Source organism: Aotus nancymaae, unplaced genomic scaffold (genome assembly GCF_030222135.1).
Source record: "Aotus nancymaae isolate 86718 unplaced genomic scaffold, 86718_ANA_hifiasm-v0.15.2.pri h1tg000020l, whole genome shotgun sequence".
Classification (NCBI taxonomy): Eukaryota; Metazoa; Chordata; class Mammalia; order Primates; family Aotidae; genus Aotus; species Aotus nancymaae.
Genome location: NW_026988432.1, coordinates 55,328,919 through 55,350,957, shown reverse-complemented (window position 1 = coordinate 55,350,957; position 22,039 = coordinate 55,328,919). Strand labels below are relative to the sequence as shown.

General features: G+C 39.0%; 1 protein-coding gene and 1 pseudogene across 4 annotated transcripts in view; one reads left to right on the top strand and one right to left on the bottom strand.

Annotated features, from left to right (window-relative positions):
• ESCO1 (establishment of sister chromatid cohesion N-acetyltransferase 1) overlaps positions 1–22,039 on the bottom strand; it is a 77,213-nt gene that overhangs the window by 2,551 nt on the left and 52,623 nt on the right. For 3 of the 4 annotated variants that reach the window (XM_012445042.2, XM_012445044.2, XM_012445043.2), the window contains 3 exons: positions 12,604–12,693; positions 8,939–9,082; positions 3,307–3,494 (listed from right to left, as the gene is read on the bottom strand). In XM_012445042.2, the coding sequence (XP_012300465.1) occupies positions 3,307–3,494; positions 8,939–9,082; positions 12,604–12,693 (422 nt within the window). Of the gene's footprint in view, positions 1–3,306; positions 3,495–8,938; positions 9,083–12,603; positions 12,694–13,253; positions 13,378–22,039 lie in introns of those variants that run through there. The other variant, XR_010343641.1, reaches the window with a different exon arrangement.
• Positions 4,362–5,284, top strand: LOC105712107 (MICOS complex subunit MIC27-like; annotated as a pseudogene).

Below are 22,039 nucleotides of genomic sequence, written 5' to 3'. Positions count from 1 at the left end.
TATTAAAGACCTAGGGCCAGATGCAATGGCTCACACCTATAATCCCAGCACTTTGGGAGGCCAAGGCAGGCAAAATGCTTGAGCCCAAGGAGTTCGAGGAGATCAGCCTGGGAAACATGGCAAAACCCCATCTTTACAAAACAGACAAAAAAAAAAAACCAGAAAAATTGGCCAGGTGCAGTGGCTCATGCCTGTAATCCGAACACTTTGGGAGACCAAGGCGGGTGGATCACTTGACACCAGGAGTTCAAGACCAGCCTGGGCAACGTGACAAAACCCCTTCTCTACTAAAAGTATAAAAATTAGCCAGGTGTAGTGGCGCAAGCCTATAGTCCTAACTACTTGGGAGGCTGAGGCAGAATTGCTTGAACCCAGGAGACAGAGGTTGCAACAAGCTAAGATAGCGCCACTGCACTCCAGCCTGGGCGACAGAGCAAAAAAAAAAAAATTAAATAAATAAAAATGGACATGGAATTTGAATAGACATTTGATAAATGGCCAATAAGCACATGAAAAAAATGGTCAACATCTACTAGTCATTAGAAATACAAAGCAAAACCACAATGAATTACACTTTACAACCACCAGGATGGCTAAAATACAGACAGACTATAACAAATTTTGGTGATGATGTGAAGAAATTAGAACTCTCACACATTATTAGTGGGACTGTATAATGGTGCAGCTACTGTGAAAAACAGTTTGGCAATTCCTCAAAATGTTAAACACATACCTACCATATGGCCAAACAATTCTACTCCTTAGTACACACCCGAGAGAAATAACAACATGCATCCACACAAAAATTTGTACATAAATGTTCATGGCAACACTATTTATAATAGCCAGTGAGTGGAAACAATCCAAATGCTCATCAACTAATGAATGGATAAATAAAAGGTGATATAACTACACAGTGTTATATGATTTGGCAGTTAAAAAAAGAATGAAGCACACTAATACATACTACAATATAGATGATCCTTGAAAACATTCTTAAGTGAAAGAAACCAGTTGCAAAAACTCGTATGTTGTGGGATTTGATTTATATGAAATGCTCAGAATAAGCAAATCCACTGAGGCAGAAATGAGACTGGTGGTTGCCAGGGGCTGGGGATAGGGAGAAACAGGGAGTCTCTGCTAAGGGAGATGGAGTTTTTTGGGGAAATAATGAAATTGTCCTGAAACCAGATAGTGATGACTAGTGTACAACCTTCTGAATATATTAACACCCACTGAACTACAAACTTTAAAAAGATGAATTTTATGGTATATAATTATATATCAATAATGGTTTTATTTTTAAAAAAATTCTTGGCTGGGCATGGTGGCTCATGACTGTAATCCCAGCAACAGTTTGAGAGGCAGAGGTGGGCAGATCCCTTGAGCTCAGGAATTCGAGACCAGCCTGGCCAACATGGTAAAACCCCATCTCTACTAAAAATACAAAAATTAGCTGGTATGGTGGTGGGTGCCTGTAATTCCAGCTGCCGAGGAGGCTGAGGCTAGAGAATCGCTTGAACCTGGGAGGCAGAGGTTGCAGTGAGCCGAGATCGTGCCAGTGCACTCCAGCCTGGGCGACAGAGCGAGACTCCTTCTCTAAATAAATAAAAAAACAAAAACTAGCTGAGTGTGGTAGCATGTGCCTGTAATCCCAGCTACTTGGGAGGCTGAGACAGGACAAATGCTTAAACTTGGGAGGTGGAGGTTGAAGTGAGCCGAGATCACACCACTACACTCCAGCCTGGGTGAGAGAGAGTAAGACTGTCTCTAACAACAATAAATAAATAAAAAATAATTTTAAACATTTAGCCAGGATATAGCCTACTACATAATCTCATACTATAATCTTAACAAGGAGTGCTGGAGACTAGTAACAGAAGACCCATACAAGAAGAAACAACAAATGAAAAATATAAAAACTCTCTGTGTTTTAACAGGAAGCTTATGGTGACAATTTTACTACCACATGGAACATACAACTACTATTACCGGTTTTCTTTTTTTCTTTTATAAACTAGAACCATCTTATGATTGCCACAAGATTTAAAGGAGGGGCAATACCCTCCTTTAGAATCAATTTGTTTTCAGGCTCAGTTCTGAAGAGGTAAAAACGTACTACCCCTTGTCATGAAAAGGGTAGACAGATGTGAGCCCTTCTGGATTATTACTTATTAATAAAAGAGGCTGGGCGTGGTGGCTCATGCCTATAATCCCAGCATTTTGGGAGGCTGAGGTGGGCAGACTGCCTGAGCTCAGGAGTTCGAGACCAGCCTGGGCAACACAGTGAAATCCCGCCTCTACTAAAATACAAAAAATTAGCTGGGTGTGGTGGTGTGTGCCTGTAGTCCCAGCTACTCGGGAGGCTGAGGCAGGAGAATTTCTAGAACCCGGGAGGCAGAGGTTGAAGTGAGCCAAGATCGCACCACTGCACTCCAGCCTGGGCGACAGAAAAAGACTCCATCTCAAAAAATAAAATAACAGATATACATTAAGACTGTAAGATTCTTAGGGTGTTAGGATTTCACTTGTAATAATAATGTATGATTTTGAAAGCTATACCCACAAGTAACAGTAGACAATGATTCTGTGAATAAACAAAAACAACAATCAGCCATGGTGGCAGGTGCCTGTAATCCCAGCTACTGGGAGGCTGAGGCAGGAGAGAGAATTGCTTGAACCTGGGAGGTGGAGGTGGCAATGAGCAGAGATCACACCACTGCACTTCAGTCCCGGCAACAGAACGAGACTACATCTCAAAAACAAAACAAAACAAAACTGGCTGACCTTTTTTAAAAACCTCTTTTGAATGATAAATTTTAAACTCCTTCATTAATCTTTTATCAGAGGTACTTTATAGGACAAAAAACAAAACAATTTTTCTGAGTCTCCCTTTAATATCATTCTAGTAAGAGATTCAATAGTTTACAAATAATATTCTTGAATTAAGATAAATTACTCTAAAAGCTGAACTCCCAAGAAACTTTTCACATTTCTTTTCTTACGTTTAAAATTCTTCAAAATGAAGCACAACTTGAAATAAGTACGTTATTTTGGCCTAATATTATAGTTACAAATAAGTCAGTCGAAACGGCTTAAAATTAATAGTATTTAACCTACAGTGCTTTCTTCCTCCTCACATTAAATTCACATAAAAAGTACTTACAGATCCAATATACTAATAATCTCAGGCAAAATAATTTAAAAAAATAAAGCTTATACACATGTTAATTAAATGCCAATCTATACTAAAAGTCTGCTTAAGTCCTATACTAAAAATGATTTGAAGGATTACATTCAAGTTACCTTAGGCATTCAATCATGCGAGAAGCAATTTTCTTCCGACGCATCATGCTGAACACCCATATTCGACTGATCCCACAGATTGCAGGCTCTGGTAATGTTGAGCAGCACCATGCTTTTTGCCTTTCAAATCTGACTTTTTCTTCTTCTGACCTTATAACTGGAAGCTTCTCTTCTATAACTCTGTAGCCCTACAGGTGTCAAAAATGAGGGGAAAATTTTTGAGTGAGATTATTAATTAGCAACTGTCTGATACTGATCTTACTGAGGAGGTTACGACATTTGACTGGCTTAACCAACTATTTGGCCACTTATGCTTTCAAAGTAAACAGACCACCTGGATCTGTATTCTAGTCCAGTTCACTTACTAGTTGTATGACTATGAAAGTAGGTCACAATTTCTCTAATCTTTGGGTTCCTCACTGGCAATATCCCTCATCGCTCATTTTGAGAAATTAAACCAAGTAATACATACAAAGTCCCTTCCCATCATGAGGAGCCCCCCTATAGGAAGTGAACATTAGTTCTCTCCACTTCCTGCACTCCAAGAACCAGTAGAAGTACATGTTAAGAACAGAGCAATAATAATGTTTCTGTGATTGCTGTCACAGTTCTAGGGTTCACAGTTGTACAAGAATTGAGAATAGGAATAGCAGAGAAAATAATTTAGAAAGCCTTTCATCACACTGCAATCTCTTTTTTTTTTGAGACAGAGTCTCGCTCTGTCACCAGGCGCCAGGCTGGAGTGTAGTGGAGCAATCTTGGCTCACTGCAACCTCCGCCTCTCAGGTTGAAGCAATTCTCCTGCCTCAGCCTCCCGAGTAGCTGGGACTACAGGCACGTGCCACCATACCCAGCTAATTTTTACATTTTTTAGTAGAGACAGGGTTTTCACCATGTTGGCCGGAATGGTCTCGATCTCTTGACCTCATGATCTACCCGCCTTGGCCTCTCAAAGTGCTGGGATTACAGGTGTGAGCCACTGCACCTGGCCTGCCACCTCTTTTTTTAAAAAAGTCCCTTAAGGTCTGAAAACCTTGGCCAAAAGGGTCGTAGACATGGCAGCCATCAGGACGGGAAAACTGACAACCATGCCTACAGGTTTGATATATGCATCTGTAAGTGTACATGCAGCCAAAGAAGAAGAATCCAAAAAGCAGCTAGTGAAAATAGAGCAGCTCCCCCATCTATACTGCACCACCGCTCCAGTCTAAATATGTTGAAGAGCAGCTTGGTCATTTGCAAATGGGCTTTGCTTCCATCTGCACTGCAACTGGTCATTATATTGGCTGGTGCAAGGGTATTTATGTCTTTGTGAAAAATTGGATAATGGATACAGTACAATTTGGAAAGGATGCTTATATCTATCTGAAGAATCCTCCTCAAGATTTTCTTCCAAAAATGGGAGTTATTACAGTTTCAGGATTGGTGGGCTTGGTTTTAAGTTTAAGAAAATTACTTATCACATTCCTAAGCCCCGCCTCCGGGACAATGGCGAGCTTAAAAAAGAAAAAGAAAGAAAGAAAAGAAAATTACTTATCTTCTGGGACTGGCCACTTCAGGAGCAACTGTTTGCTACCCAGTTCAGTCAGTAATGACTGCTAAGGTAACAAGGAAAAAGGTATATGCTACAAGCCAGCACATTTTTGGAGCAGCTAAATCACTATAGACAAAAAGTAGCAAAATAGAGCCACTTCCTAAACCTAAAGAAAAAACTAAGCTAAGAGCCTCTGCCGAAATAGAAGTACCTGCAAAAACAACTCACATCTTGAAACACTCAGTGCCCTTGCCAACAGAATTCAGCTCTGAAGCAAAGACCAAACTAGAATCCACCTCAGGTGGTTTATGCCTGACCCTAAGCTCATGGATCACAGGTAGTCCCACCCAGAAGATATAGATATGTACAGCACTAGAAGCTGAAGTAGACTGCATAGAGAGACTACATAGAAAACTACAAGATGTGTGAAGTTGCAAATAATGATGAAAAAAATCATGTAATGGATAACTGATACATAGAGTATTACTTAAACCAAGTTTTTCCCTTACATCTCCAAATGTGCAGTTTGATAAATTACATAAGTGGTTAACACACAAACTGTGAATGCAATGCAAACAACAGTAAATGACTGATCAGGAGACATAGAGGTATTAGCTTGCATTTGATGACCTTTAAGGGCATTTATTAAAAAAAAAATGAAGACATGAACTCCAATGAGACTAAAATCTGAAAATGCATATATGTATGTATAAAGAAATACATATTATATACATAAACATATTTCTGCTCTAGCGTTCCCGAATTAATGTCAGTTAAATCGTAATGGTGTGTGTGAAAGATTTGTTTCCCTCTGTTTTATTATTATTTTTTCCCTATTTCCTAGAACTGGAATAAAATGGGGGAGAGGGGGCAGAAAAAGTACCTTAAAAAACATACATCTCTTTTATGGTGGTTGTCTTTATGGGAAAAGAAAAGAAAAAATATCTCTGCAAGTCTAGCTGTCAAAAAAGAACACGACTAGTCATTTTTTTTTTTTCCTCAAGACAGGGACCCTTCTGTCGCCCAGGCTGGAGTATAGTGGTGTGATCTCGGCTCACTGCAACCTCTGCCTCCTGGGTTCAAGAGATTCTCCTGCCTCACCCTCCAGAGTAGCTGTGACTACAGGCAGGTGCCACCATGCCTGACTAATTTTTTTAATTTCAGTAGAGATGCAGTTTCAACATGTTGACCAGGCTGGTCTTGAACTCCTGGATTATAGGTGTGAGCCACCATGCCCAGCCATGACTAGCCTTCTGATGGGACAAGGTATAAAACTTAAAAGCAAACAGACAACACAGTTAAGAGTTAGCAAAAACAACCCTAACCAACATTACATTGTTATCCTTCTAGTCTAAACACTGCTATAAGTCATTTAGGTGGAACAGAAAGTTAAAAACACAATAGTATGCACTATGTAAAATTAACTCAATTTCAGTATGGCAAACTTCTATGAGTTAGTCAATTTATATCAAATTAATATCCCCAAACTACCCTATCAGTTACTTACTTAATCAATTTTGTTATTATAGCAAGGTTCATAAGAACTATATAATTTCAAGCTGAGTATTTATTTAGTCATTTATTACTTTTTTTTTTTTTTTAATGGACAGAGTCTTGCTCTGTCTCCCAGGCTGGAGTGCAGTGGCGTGATCTTGGCTCATTGCAACCTCTGCCTCCTGGGTTCAAGTGATTCTCCTGCTTTAGCCTCCCGAGTAGCTGGGATTACAGGCATGCACCACCATGCCAGGCTAATTTTGTATTTTTTGTAAAGATGGGGTTTCTCCATGTTGGTCAGGCTGGTCTCGAACTCCCAACCTCAGGTGATCTGCCAGCCTTGGCCGCCCAAAGTGCTGGGATTATAGGCATGAGCCACCCCACCCAGCCTATTAGAAAATTTTATGACGATGCATACATTTCCGCAAGCAGCTACTAACCCACTTATGCCTAGCATTCCATTATTGAAATGCTAAGCATGTGCAAGTTATTTATACCCTACTGCTCAAGGTCATTGCCAAGGTCTGATTTTTCACTCATGCAAAAAGTCAAAAAATTGTTGCAACATTTGGCATAAATGAGTTAATATGCTAAAAGACACCATCTGAACAGCAGTCACACACAATGTATACTGAGTTCATGAGCAAGAACTTAGCTGAAAAAAGACAGAATTCAGGTCTGCCTCGAAGTGAGCATTATTAGGGAGTCCAGAAGTATCTGTTCTCTTAGGATGGTCTCAGTTTCTACTAACACTAATAATGTAAACACATATGATTCCATTGTTTGCTTTTTGTACAAATTGGCTCCTATACACAAGACAACTACTCATTTAGAGTTCAACAAAAGAAGTGGTAACCTATTCCAAGTGTGGGCCTTTCTTTTCTTTTTTTTTTTTTTTGAGACAGAATCTGGCTCTGTTGTCCAAGCTAGAGGGCAGTGGCGCAATCTCAGTTCACTACAATCTCTACCTCCCGGGTTCAAGCAATTCTCCTGCCTCAGCCTCCCGAGTAGCTGGGATTATAGGTACATAACACCACACCCAGCTAATTTTTGTATTTTTAGTAGAGACGGGGTTTCACCACGTTGGCCAGGCTGGCCTTGAACTCCTGACCTCGTGATCCGCCTGCCTCGGCCTTCCAAAGTGCTGGGATTACAGGTTTGAGCCACCGCACCCAGTGGTGTGGGCTTTTTCTTTTTTTTTTTTTTGAGACAGAGTGTCACTCTGTCATCCAGGCTGGAGTGCAGTGGCACAATCTCAGCTCACTACAACCTCCACCTCCCAGGTTCCAGTAACTCTCCTGCATCAGCCTCCCAAGTAGCTGGGACTACAGGCACATGCCACCACAACTGGCTAAGTTTTTGTATTTTTAATAGAAACAGGGTGTCACCGTGTTAGCCAAGATGATCTCCATCTCCTGACCTCGTGATCCACCTGTCTCCGCCTCCCAAAGCGCTGGGATTACAGGCATGAGCCACCACGCCTGGCCAGTGTGGGCCTTTTATAAAGGCACAAATAGTAAATATTTTAGGCACTGCAATCCACCTGGTTTCTGTTGCAACTATTCAACTCTGCCTTTGTGGTACAAAAGTAGCCATAAATATGTGAGCCAAATGGGTATGAGTAGGTTTTAAAAAAATTTTATTTATAAAAACAAGCTGGATTTTGCCCACTCTAGTTCACCTAGCCTTGACTTACTCCAGTGCTAGACGGACTAATTGAGAAAGACATTACATCAGTATCCAATATGGAAACTTCCTACATAAACTTTGATAGTATTTTGATTCTTTTTTTTTTTGGAGACTGAGTCCCCCTGTGTTGCCCAGGCTGGAGTGCAATGGTGCAATCTCAGCTCACTGCAACCTCCACCTCCTGGGTTCAAGCGATTCTCCTGCCTCAGCCTCCTGAGTAGCTGGGATTACAGGTGCGCACCACCACGCCCAGCTAACTTTTGTATTTTTTAGTAGAGATGAGGTTTCCCCATGTTGGCCAGGCTTGTCTCAAACTCCTGACCTCATGATCCGTCCACTTCGGACTCCCAAAGTGCTGGGATTACAGGTGTAAGCCACTGTGCCCGGCCTGATGGTATTCTGATTCTATAGAATTTTTAGAATTCTTGAGAAACTAATTCCCATGTATAACCATTATTCCACTTTGGTAAAGACTCACACATGGGAATTCTTGCATTAAAACTCTTCCCTAAGGCCAGACGCAGTGGCTCACACGTGTAATCCCAGCACTTTGGGAAGTCGAGGTGGGCGGATCACTTGAAGTCAGGAATTCAAGAGAAGCCTGGCCAACATGACGAAACCCCATTTCTACTAAAAATGGAAAATTAGCCAGGCATGATGGCATATGCCTGTAATCCCAGCTACTCAGGAGGCTAAGGCAGGAGAATCACTTGACCCCGGGAGGCAGAGGTTGCGATGAGCCAAGATCACGCCATTGCACTCCAGTCTGGGCAACAAGAATAAAACACCGTCTCAAAAAAACCACTCTTCCTGCATAAAATGGAGACAAATTTATCAGGATTATGTTATTCGAGATTACACTGTAAACGCATTAAACACCAAATTACTTAAGAACGCTCTTTAAAAATCACTTACCCATTGGATATGTTCCGCAATTAGGCAGCCAACTACTTTTTTGTCATTAGAAATGAAGAGAAGTGTTTTAGTTCTGGAATAGCACATTAGTGGAGCCTGTTGAAAGCCTAAATCATTGTCAACCATCTCTCTAATCTCGTCAACCTGCCAAATAAAGAACAATAATTTTTAAACGAAAATATTATATAAATGTAAAAACATACTATTTCAGTTCAGTAGGTCGACCTTATTTCAAGCAGGGCATCCTCTAAAGAGTTCTTTTGGGCTGGGCACGGTAGCTCACACCTGTAATCTTAATACTTTGGGAGGCCAAGGCGGGTGGACTGCCTGAGCTCAGGAGTTCACAACCAGCCTGGGCAATATGGTGAAACCCTGTCTCTACTAAAACACAAAAAAATTAGCCAGGCGTGGTGGCATGCACCTGTAATCCCAGCTACTCAGGAAGCTGGGACAGCAGAATCACTTGAACCCAGAAGGCAGAGGTTGCAGTGAGCCGAGATTACTTAAGATTATGGTAACCTACCCATACCCATGCATTCCAGCCTGGGCGACAGAGCGAGACTCCGTCTCAAAGAAGAAAAAAAAAAGTTCTTTTGAATGACTGTACTGATCAATAACTGTTTTTTAATCCCTATGGAACACTTTGCAAAATGAAGGAAGAACTGGAGGTTGATGCCAAACCCAACAATCTAGAAAACAAGAGGGATGAGGTGAGAGCTCCTATAATAGATTATTAGGAACAATAAGGCTTCCAATTAGAAGCCTCTAATTTGTGAATTGGAGAGAACTTCAGTGGAATCTTAGCCAGGCAAGCCACTTTTCTTCCCAACCCTTAATTAGTACTCTCATCAATAAAATGGAAGTGAGTATAGAGAAAACTCATGTTTACTTCCTATCAACCACTTATAGGCCAGACATGATTCAAAGCACTTTATAAATATCATTCCATTTAAATCCACATTTCTTGAAGGTTTATGGTTCCTCACTTTACATATGGAAGAAATAAAACTCAAAGGTTAAACAACTTTCCCATGTCAGTTATTAGACATCTAGAAAATCAAGGAACAGAGATGTGAACTCAAAATGTTACTATGTCATCAAACCATGCTTCCTGCAGTTTAGCTCCTAACTGACGAAAGTCAAACATGATAAGCTCAAACTGTTTGCAGGCAATCGAAAGACCTCTGTAGGTACTCATGTATTAGTCTCCTACCCAGTTAAAAGACATTGGAAACAAAAGTCAGAAAGCAGTGGCTGACGCCTATGATCCCAGCACTTTGGGAGGCTGGGGCTAGAGGAGTTCGAGGCCAGCATGGACAACACAGCAAAACCCATCTTTACAAAATTCTTTTATCAGCCAGATGTGGTGGCACTGGCCATTAGCCCCAGCTACTCAGGATGCTGAGGCAGGAGGGTCACTTGGGCTCAAGAGTTTGAGGTTACAGTGCACTATAATCTCACCACTGCTCTCTAGTCTGGGTGACAGAGTGGGATTCTCTTTAAAAACAACAACAACAACAAAAACACTAAAAATAGAGTCCAATAGCATTCATTTATGTTATTAAGTTTAAAATGCAAATAATCTTTCAGAGGGTTAAACATTCATACCTCTGGCATGCAGAATAACATTCAGCAAATTCCTTACTTAGTGATGAAAACTCAAGTCCTCCTAATCCTGAGAGAGTATTCTACAACTCCTGATTCATTTCCTAAAGACAAGTGATTCACAATTCTCTAGATTTTATTTTTTAATCTATTATGGGTTACTAAGATTTTGTTCTGATAAACTAAAATGAGGAAATTAGCATCTACTGAGGGTTCTTAGTAAGAAAAGTCTGGCTGCTACATATGGCAGTATAGCAAAAGTTCCCACTGTGCATTTCCAAATGTGAATAGCTGGAATTCCAAAAACTCCATAATTTAATTTTTATTTAAGTTGACCCTTGAACAACAAAAGTTTGAACTGTGTGGTCCACTTATATGTGGGGATTTTTTCAATAAACATTGGAAAAATTTTTGGAGAACTGCGACAATATGAAAAAACTAGCAGATGAACTACGTAGCCCAGAAATATAAAAAAAAAAAAAAAAAATCAAGAAAAGGTTAGGTATGTCATGAATTCATAGAATATATGTAGATACTAGTTTAAGTATGGGTTTGATCAATTATTTATGTTATCAATAAGGTTACCAGTCAACAGCAGGGTATTAGTAGTTAAGTTTTGGGGGAATCAAAAGTTGTACATGGGCTGGGCAGGGTTGCTCATGCCTATAATCCCAGCACTGTGGGAGGCTGAGGCAGGAGGATCCCTTGAGGCCAAGAGTTTGAGACCAGCCTGGGCAACATGGTGAGACCTTGTCTCTTAAAAAAAAAAGTTATTCTTGGATTTTTAACTCCATGAGAAGCCGGCACTCATAACCACTATCTTGTTCATGGGTCAACTTGTGGTTAATCACTGATCCAACATTAATTCAACAAGAATTTATTGTGCAAGAATCAAGGTTTCAAAAACAAGACAGGTTGGCTGTGCTTACCACTGTAAATACTGTCTATTCTGTTAGGCAGTGGTAATATGAAAACTTACTTGGGTATCTAAGATTGTCCATCCAGATAAACAGAATAAAGTTAAGAACCACAAGATAAACTTACATATTTTAAATAGACTATTAGCTAAATTTTCAAACAATAGGTGCAAAGTATTTTCCTTCAACCATCTTTTCAGGTGACGTCTTTTCAGGTGACGTATTCTTAAGTTTAAAGAAGTCCAATTGTTAACATAAATAAAGTATAATAAATAAACTGCTTTCCTTGTGTTTCCGGATATTTTGGACACACTCTAGTGTAATTATTAAAGTTTTTCAAATAAACAATTGAACCCATCACTTACATTATGAGGTATTTCTTCTGAAAAAGCATCCAGAGGTTGAAGAAAAACAAATTGAGTCTACTATTCGAAAGTGTAATGAACACATTTAACTTATTTAAAAATAAGTTTATCTTATGGTTCCTGATTTTTAAAGTAACTTATGTAAAAAAATGGTTCCAGGCTTCATTATCTCTCTGGTTCATTTCTCAACACAATAAACTCTGAATACTTGAAGTATGGAACTCTAAGTTAGACTAACACCTGCCTCACACTAGATAAGATAAACTTTTAAGTTTTCTGCATTACATTTATAAACTGGAATATATCCTTATCTCTTAAAAATATTATAAGATTAATTCATGTTTAATTTGAGGTTTACTATGATCTACTTAGCAATCTTCTGCAATAAGCTTTTATTTAGAAATTTTCCCTTAGAATGAAATGACATTTTATTAATTTTCTGAATTATATAATTCAGCTTTTATTTGATTGCGAAATTATTTACTTGGCATTATTAACAGAAGATATGCATGTCTATTTTAGCACTCAAATTATTAACTACTAATAATACAGGACAATTTAGAAATAATACTAGACAGTAATACATTCATTTAGAGTTCATATATTAGACATACTACGAAGTTTAACATAATTTTTGAACTGGGTTATATTCTTTAAATGCTTATTTCTTGTTTTCAGCATAGGTGTTTAAATATACTATGCCGGCAATCTGTTATCCTCTTAAAATTAATTGCAAAATGTATTATCCACTCTACATGAAGTTTCACTGGAAATTTACCTTTTTCAGGGCATACTTTGGGTCTTCAGGAAGAACCATAATTATCCTGCCATCAGGGTATTCAGCCAGAATTCTTTCTTTCTTCCAGCCCTAGATATATATACACACACATATATATATGTATTTTAAAGAATGAATTTTATTCATCATATCCATGTACAAGAGAAAAAGTATATCAATTTGTCTAAAAATTGCAAACATGAAACATATATGCTCATTAATGCTTAATAAAGCATGATAAATCAGCTATTTTGTTAAGCATACACTAGGTACAAGGCAAGCTAATTTCTCTCTACTAGTCATTCAAAGATATATCTAATACCACATGAGTATTTCTAATTTATCATTTCCCATTTTAAATTAATTTTGAAAGCCACACACCAAAAGCAAGCCCCTTAAAGTCACTAATTCCCAGAAACTATAACTCTCCCAAATTCTTGATAAAAGATTTAAACTCTTATATTTCATTGGAACATGGTTACCTCCACAAACAAACACTCAAAGTTTTATGTCTGGCATGCCAAAGACCTCCAGGAGGTTTTAAATGAACTGATTTGCATGCAGTAGCCCAGTATGAAAGGAATAGTTTTATGCTTATTGATCACAACTACCAAAGCCACAAGAAGGAGACTATAAAAAAATATAACTACCTTCTAAGAATCTAATAGGGAAGGAGAGGCTACGTTGTGTGTATCTGAAGTTAAACATACTCAAAAAAAGAGAGGTAATAAACTCTTCTTCAGATCCACACTCGTGGTGATTAATGAGCAGAACCTGCATAAAAAAACAAAACAAAACAAAAGCCACTTAAATCTATTAAGATGGGACTGAACCAGAGGTTAAAACTAGGAGCTTTGAAGTTCAAAGTAAGTACAGAAGGAATGAGCTTAACTAGTTGTTCCAGTTGTCTTAACCCAACCAACTTTACATAAAAAGGCCTTTCCAGAAGCAATTTACACTTCCAGTAGAGAAAACCACCATACTTTTTCTGATGTTTCTTCTAAGAACAGAAAAGCTCAATGAAACCAAGAAAATGGCAACCAGATTTTAAAAAATATATACTATTTCAAGTATGAAAGCAGATTTGTTTTCTTAAACAATCAAGAATTTGTTGGAGTAGGGAGGGTAGCAAGATCATAGTTGGGGACAAAAATTCTAGTTAATAAGCTTGGGATATGTAACAATTTAAATTTAAATATTTAAAATCCAAAATCTGTTTACAAAATAGAGTACCCAATAGAAAAGTTAAATTCAGATGAGTAAAATTATGGTTAAAATGTTCTTAATATTTGAAAAGGAACAGAAACAATAATCACAGAAGTCCTTTTTTCATATAAGAAACTAAATCTGTAGTCCTTCAATGTAAATAAGGTTTTTAAAAAGAAACTAAATCTGAATCATATACAGATCTGAATATAGGTAAACAATTTTTAGACGACTTACAAGGTATCAACTCTTTAAAAATAAATTTCTAATAGTAATGTTATTTTTTGAAAATGCTTTTAAATTTATGAACCTATTTTTAATAAAATGAAAATAGAGATTTTCACTTTAAAATATCAAAAAAAAACTAGAAATTTAAGTAACTTCAAGTTATAAGAAAACCATTCTTCCTGAACTGAATCATCTAAAGACAGTTCCATAAACTATGTTCCTATTAAATGCCTCTAAAAACAGTAATACTGGTTTCATGTCATATTGCATTATAGACATTAGACAAATTATTTTTGCCTTACTAATTTTTAAGTACGAAACTTTCTCTTGAAACAACTTCAGACTCACGTGTTCATGCTGAAATTTTTATCATAATTGAATCTCATATAATTTTGTGTTTTAAATAGTATTGTTTTTTCATGTATTAAATAAAAGGTCTTTAAATCTAAGCAGCAAAGACTGCAGTGGCAGACTTAGTATTGCTTAGGTTTCTAATGTTCATGAAAACACCAGATTTTATTAATTTACTTATTTGAGACAAAGTCTCACTCTGTCACCCAGGTAGAGTGCAGTGGCAAGATCACAGCTCACAGCAGCTTCGAATTCCTGGACTCAAGCAATTCTCTTGCCTCAGCCTCCTAAGTAGCTGGTACTACAGGTGTGCACCACCATGCCAAGCTAAGAAAGCACATTTTAGTGAAAATTTTAAGTAAGTCTAGAATAAAAAGTTCAGGGTTTGGATCCTTGTTCTTGGTAGTTATTAGATGCATGGCCTTAGGCAAATCACTGGAACTCCGATTTTGTTTCCTGATCTAAGCATTCTAAAATGGCTATCATTACCTCTATCACTTGGTAGGTAAGAGAGTGCTTTACTTAAGATGAGTGCTCAAAGAGTAGCCACTCAGTAACTCTTAGTAACTTCCATTCTCCCTTCTTACTAGAATCAAACTAAGATCAATGCACTAATCTAACATAACAAAACAGCCAGTCAATAAATGTTCCCAAGGTTAAATACAGCAATCAATTCAAATTATAGACAAAGAAAAGATGAAAGAATCAAGTTAGTTAATATTTGTTCAAATAACATACTCAAGACATATCTAGGCCTCAACTACAGTTATCTCTTTGCTAGTCTCAATAACCACATGACCCTCCTTACTTCAGAGAAACTTAGAGGCGATAAAGTCCATCCAACACTTAAAGCAGAGGAGGAGCACGGTTCAGTAAAGAGTGCATACAATTTAGAAGAATAACCAAATAGCCACAACGTTTTTGCAAAGATATAAATTCCAGGGCAGTGCACTTGCACTTCTCACCTTTAGCTCTAACATGTTTCAGCACTAATACGCTACACATTACCCTTTGCTAACAAGTAGTATTTTCCAAAACCTATTTTTTCTTACTTCATCCATTTGGCTACTTCATAAAAAGCAGAAAAATTTATATTCCTAATTTGTATTTGTAATAGCAAGAAATTATTATTATTTTCTCCTTGCTATTGTAGTTACTCTAAACTGTACAGTCTAAAAAACAGAAGGGATTTTTCCTCTTTTCCAATCAAAAAAAGGATTACAACTGGAAACAAAATATACTGAGTGGTAGATACACAAATGTATAGAGCAGTCAAAATTCAAACCAAACACTTAAGATCTGTAGATTTAATTGTATAAATAATACCCAATTTTAAAAGTTCATATTAATCACAATTTCATAAAAGGTTGAATGGTAATACACATTTGAAGAAACATTTGAAAAAATAAAACAACCAGCTTTTTAAAAAATAAATATTACAAGGAAAAAAAAAGAGACCCAGGGAGAACCTTGAGATTAAAAGCTACTAAAGGGACATACCATCCAATGTAATATATAAACTCTAATTCAAACAAATAAACAACATAGGAAATAATGAACTATTTGGGATGCTTTGAACTCTGATGGAAAACTTGATTTCAAGAATTCATTCATTTCTTTAAGGTGTAATTATATTTTTTAAAGCTCTTTTATATTTAAAAAAAGAAGTAATCTTCACCTTTAAGAAATACATATTTAGAGGCCAGGTGCAGTGGCTCATGCCTATAATCCCAGCACTTTGGGAAGCTGAGGCGGGTGGATCACCTGAGGTCAGGAGTTCAAGACCAGCCTGGCTAACACGGTGAAACCCCATCTTTACTAAAAATACAAACAAACAAACCAACAAAATTAGCCAGGCATGGTGGCATGCGCCTGTAAACCTGGCTACTCTGGAGGCTGAGGCAGGAGAATCGCTTGAACCCGGGAGGTGGAGGTTGCAGTGAGCCAAGATCACGCCATTGCACTCCAGCTTGAGCAACAAGAGCAAAACTCCATCTCAAAAAAACAAAAAAGAAACAAAGAAATACATATTTAGAAACATTGACTTAAATAACATGATGCCTGAGTTTACTTCAAAATAACTAGGATGGTTAGATGAAGATAATTATCCATGAATGGATAATTGTTGAAGTTGGGTGACAGGTGGGGTTCATTACTATGTGTGTGTTTGTGTGTGTGCTGTATTATATAACTTATTTTGGAAAATTCAAATTGCCTATTGTCAAAACTGTACCAGTGGCCCAAGGTTTGTTCAAATATCTTTTTTTTCTTTGGCGGGGGGGCAGTGGGGGGGGGGGGGGTGGACAGAGTTCCACTCTGTCACCCAGGCTGGAATGCAATGGCATGATCTCAGCTCACCGCAACCTCTGCCTCCCAGGTTCAAGTGACTCTCCTGCCTCAGCCTCCTGAGTAGCTGGGATTACAGGTGTGTGCTACCCTGCCCAGCTACTTTTTATATTTTTAGTGAAGATGTGGTTTCTCCATGTTGGTCACGCTAGTCTCAAACTCCTGATCTCATGATCCGCCCGCCTTGGCCTCCCAAAGTGCTAGGATTACACACATAAGCCACCACACCCAGCTGTATCATTTATTTAGAAGTAAAAAAGAAATTCAAAACTAATCTAGTCAGCATTGCAGCTAGAACTGAGGTGCAGTAAAGTAGTAACTGTAACAGGAGCAGCTAGACCTGAAGTGTGGTAAAGTAGTGACTGTAATGGGAGCACAAAGAAGCTTTGGAGGTGCCAGTAATGTTGCTACTCCTTGTATGGGTGTGTTCACTTTGTGAAAATACACAATTATTAAGCTATGTACTCGCTGTACTTTCTTTTCATTTTTGTTTTTTTTGTTGTTGAGATGGGGTCTGGCTATATTGCCAAGGCTGGTCTCAAAGTCTTAGGCTCAAGCCATCCTCCCATCTTAGTCTCCTTAAGTATCAGGATTATAGGTGTAAGCCACCATGCCTAGGACTGTGTACTTTCTTTACATGTTGTAAGTCAATAAAAATTTTACTTAAAAATAATTACTGGCCAGGCGCGGTGGCTCATGATTGTAATCCCAGCACTTCGGGAGGCCAAGGTGGGAAGATTACCTGTGGTCAAGAGTTCGAGACCAGCCTGACCAACGTGGCAAAATCCCATCTCTACTAAAAATACAAAAATTAGCTAGGTATGGTGGCGGGTGCCTGTAATCCCAGCTACTCAGGAGGCTGCAGAGGCAGGAGAATCCCCTGAACCCAGGCAGCAAAGGTTATAGTGAGCCGAGATCATGCCACTGCACTCTAACCCAGGTGACAGAGCAAGCTATCATCTCAAAAAAATTACTACAAGAATGTGAAAAATAGATATTTCAATAGCAATTTAAAAAGTTAAGCTGAGGCTGGACACGGTGGCTCACGCCTGTAATTCCTGCACTTTAGGAGGCCAATGCGGGTGGATCACCTGAGGTCACTAGTTTGAGACCAGCCTGGCCAACATGGAAAATCCCCATCTCCACTAAAAATACAAAAATTAGCTGGGTATGGTGGTGCATGCCTGTAATCCCAGCTACCAGGGGGGCTGAGGCAGGAGGATCGCTTGAACCCGGGAGGCAGAGGTTGCGGTGAACGGAGATCGCTCCACTGCACTCCAGCAGAAAAAGAAAAGAAAAAGAGTTAAGTTGAAATAAATGCCACGGCACTCCAGCCTGGGTAACAGAGCAATACTCCGTATCAAAAAAACAAAAACAAAAACAAAAAAAAACAAGTTAAGTTGACATATACATATTATTTTCCCCCGAGACGGAGTCTCCCTCTGTCACCCAGGCTGGAATGCAATGGCTCTCGGCTCACTGCAACCTCCGCCTCCTGGGCTCAAGTGATTCTCCTGCCTCAGCCTCCCGAGTAGCTGGGATTACACGTGCCCACCACCATGCCCAGCTAATTTTTTTGTATTTTTAGTAGAGACAGGGTTTCACAGTGTTGGCCAGGCTGGTTTCGAACTCCGGACCTTGTGATCCACCTGCCTAGGCCTCCCAAAGTGCTGGGATGACAGGCATGAGCCACCATGCCCAGCCAAAAAAGATTTGTTTTAAACACCATCAATTTCTTAAATTTTAAGTCTTCAGGAAGGAAAGTGAATTTGAATTAACTCAAAATTCAGTCACAAGCTCTATTTCACAATATCCCCAGAGCATGAAAAACTGCATGAGACAAATAAACTCTTGAAATATATATTTTAATCAGAGTTTAAATAAAAATATTTATGCCTATTTTTAAAGTGGCCAAAATATAAATAGGGGTTATCTGAGTGATGAGTCAGTTAACGGTATTTAAATTCAGCTAATGTGTATTTCCTACATTTTTCTACTTTAATAAAACAGAATAGTGAAAATGTTAATATACTTAACTATTCTAAGCAGTTCGTTTTAAATACATGTTTTGGACACTTCTTAGTAAAAATAATACTGTATTAACAATACTGATAGGCTGGGCGTGGTGACGCATGCCTGTAATCCCAGCACTTTGGGATGCCGAGGTAGGTGGATCACCTGAGGTCAGGTGTTCAAGACCAGCCTGGCCAACATGGTGAAACCCCATCTCTACTAAAAATACAAAATTAGCTGGGCATAGTGGCACACATCTGTAGTTCTAGCTACTTGGGTGGCTGAGGCAGGAGAATCACTTGAACCCAGGAGACAGAGGTTGCAGTAAGCCGAGATCACGCCATTGCACTCCAGCCTGGGCAACAAGAGTGAAACTCCAACTCAATTAAAAAAAAAAAAAATACTGATAAAGATGTGTGTCTAATCTATATGGCCTTATTGAACTGCAAAGTGTTGAAAAGTATTAGATATTACTACTAGTTTGAAAGTGAGACACACATGGAAAAATTCTCTCAATTCAATAAATATGTATTGACCACCTACCATGTATATGTATGCAAACACTGATCTTGGCAGTATAGCACAGTGGTAAAGAGGACTTCAAAAATCAGAAAACCTAAAACTCAAATGCAAACTCTACTAATTACTAGCTGTACTGCTCTGGGCAAATTACTTAACCTCTCTAAAACTTGGTTTCCTCACATGTAAAATGGATATAAAAACAACTACAGGACTGGTGCAGTGGCTCACACCTATAATCCACATTTTGAGAGGTAGAGGAGGGAGGATCACTTGAGCCCAGGAGTTCAAGACCAGCCTGAGCAGCATGGCGAAACACTGCCTCCACCAAAACAAACAAAAACAACAACAGAAAACTACTGAGAAGCTAAATGAGAAAACACTATCAAATCTTGACCACAAGGCCTAGCACAATAATATGCACTCAATAAATAACAGTTCCGATTATTAAAGCAACAAAGCATTTTAGTCAGTTTAGTAGATTTTGGTTTTTGTTTTCAAACAGGGTCTCGCTCCGCCGCCCACGCTGGAGTGCAAGGGTACAATCATGGCTCACTGCAGCCTCAACCTCCTAAGCTCAAGCTATCCTAAGCTCAAACTATCCAAGTAGCTGGGACCATAGGCATGCACCCCAACGCCCAAGTGATTTTTCTATTTTTTGTAGAGACAGTTTCACCCAGGCTGGTCTGGAACTCCTGAGCTCAAGTGATCCTCCCGCCCTGGCTTCCCAAAGTGCTGGGATTAAAGGTATGAGCCACCGTGCCCAGCTGGTTTAGGTTTTTAAATCTTCAGTGCCTTCATGCCTTACAAGGTCATTCACGATCTGGTCCCCGCCCACCTACCTCTTTCAGTCTTATCTCTTGCAGCTTTTCCAATACAACACAATCACAAGTTACAATAAAATACTTATATTTGGCCGGGCGCGGTGGCTCAAGCCTGTAATCCCAGCACTTTGGGAGGCCGAGGCGGGTGGATCACGAGGTCAAGAGATCAAGACCATCCTGGTCAACATGGTGAAACCCCGTCTCTATTAAAAATACAAAAATTAGCTGGGCACGGTGGCGCGTGCCTGTAATCCCAGCTACTCAGGAGGCTGAGGCAGGAGAATTGCCTGAACCCAGGAGGCGGAGGTTGCGGTGAGCCGAGATCGCGCCATTGCACTCCAGCCTGGGTAACAAGAGCGAAACTCCGTCTCAAAAAAAAAAAAAAAAAAAAAAATACTTATATCTGCCTGACCTTTGCTTCCTTGGCCTGATATGCCTTTGCTCTATACCCTTCTGAGCTCAAGGGACTCCTACTTATCCTTTCTGAATTTATTAAGTGTTAACCTGACTTTTCCAATCTCTGTTAGATGTCCTTGCTCTATGCTCTATATAGTATCCTGTATATCCTAAAATACTACTGTAGTATTTTTCACACTATTTAAGTGTTTATCCATCGTCCCTTGCACTGATCTGTAAACTTACATAAAAGATCTTTTTAATAATAATTTTTAAGAACAAGGTTAACAGCTAATAAATGTTTAAGAAATAAATAAGCCTAGAAAAAATTACCACATAAGATATTACTGTTATTGCTTACAGATTAAAAAAAAAAAAACCTAAAGAGTTAATTTGCTATGGTTATACAAATGAGTAAGTGGCTCACTAGGAAACCACATCTTGGTGGCTCACGCCTGTAATCCCAGCACTTTGGGAGGCCGAGGCAGGTGGATTACCTAAGGTCAAGAGTTCAAGACCAGTATGACCAACATGGTGAAACCTCATCCCCCCCCCAAAAAAAAAAGAGGAAACCACATCTCTATAGTTTAGGCTTTCTTTTTTACTATGCCACACTGACCTCAAGAATCTTACAAATCTAACAGGAGAAAGATGTAGTATACAAATGTCTTTAATACAGATGCAATAAAGTATCCGCTTGAAAGTTTTCCTTGATTCTAAAATAAGCTTTATTTATTATACTTCAATGTTTCTGAATCTAAAATTTGTCTTACTACCAATATGTATACTTAATGTATATCTTATTTCTCAAAAAAAAAAAACAGCTATTAAATTGAAGCAGGAACCTACAAAAAAAAAGGCAAAAGAATGTAAGCAAAATGATAAAATAGTTTTAAGAGGATAGAAAAAAACCCTTATTGGGATAAGAGAGGAATAAAAGAAAAATGTTCACAGAAAAGAGGGTATTTCTCCGGGCTTGAAAGGTACAGATTAAGAACTGCATGGCATTCTTGGTGGTGGGAATGATATGAATTAAAAAACAGAGGAAGGCCAGGTGCAGTGATTCACACCTGTAATCTCAACACTTTGGGAGGCCAAGGTGGGACAAATGCTTGAGCCCATGAGTTTGAGACCAGCCTGGGCAACATAGTGGGACCTTGTCTCTACAAAGAAATAAAAAAATCAGCTGAATGTGGTGGCACATGCCTGTAGACTCAGCTACTCAGGAGGCTGAGGCAGGAGGATGGCTTGAGTCTGGGAGGTCGAGGCTGCAATGAGCCATGACTGCACCACTGCACTCCAGTCTGGGCAACAAAGACCCCATCTCAAAAAAATAAACAAAAAGGCCAGGGGTGGTGGATCATGCCTGCAATCCCAGCATTCTGGGAGGCCGAGGCGAGAGGGCTGCTTGATGCCAGAATTTCAAGACCACCAGGCCAATATAGCAAGATCCATCTCAAAAATAATTTAAAATTTTTTTTAATTGGCTGGGCATGGTGGCTCACGTCTGTAATTCCAGCACTTTGGGAGGCCAAGGCAGGCAGGTTGCTTAA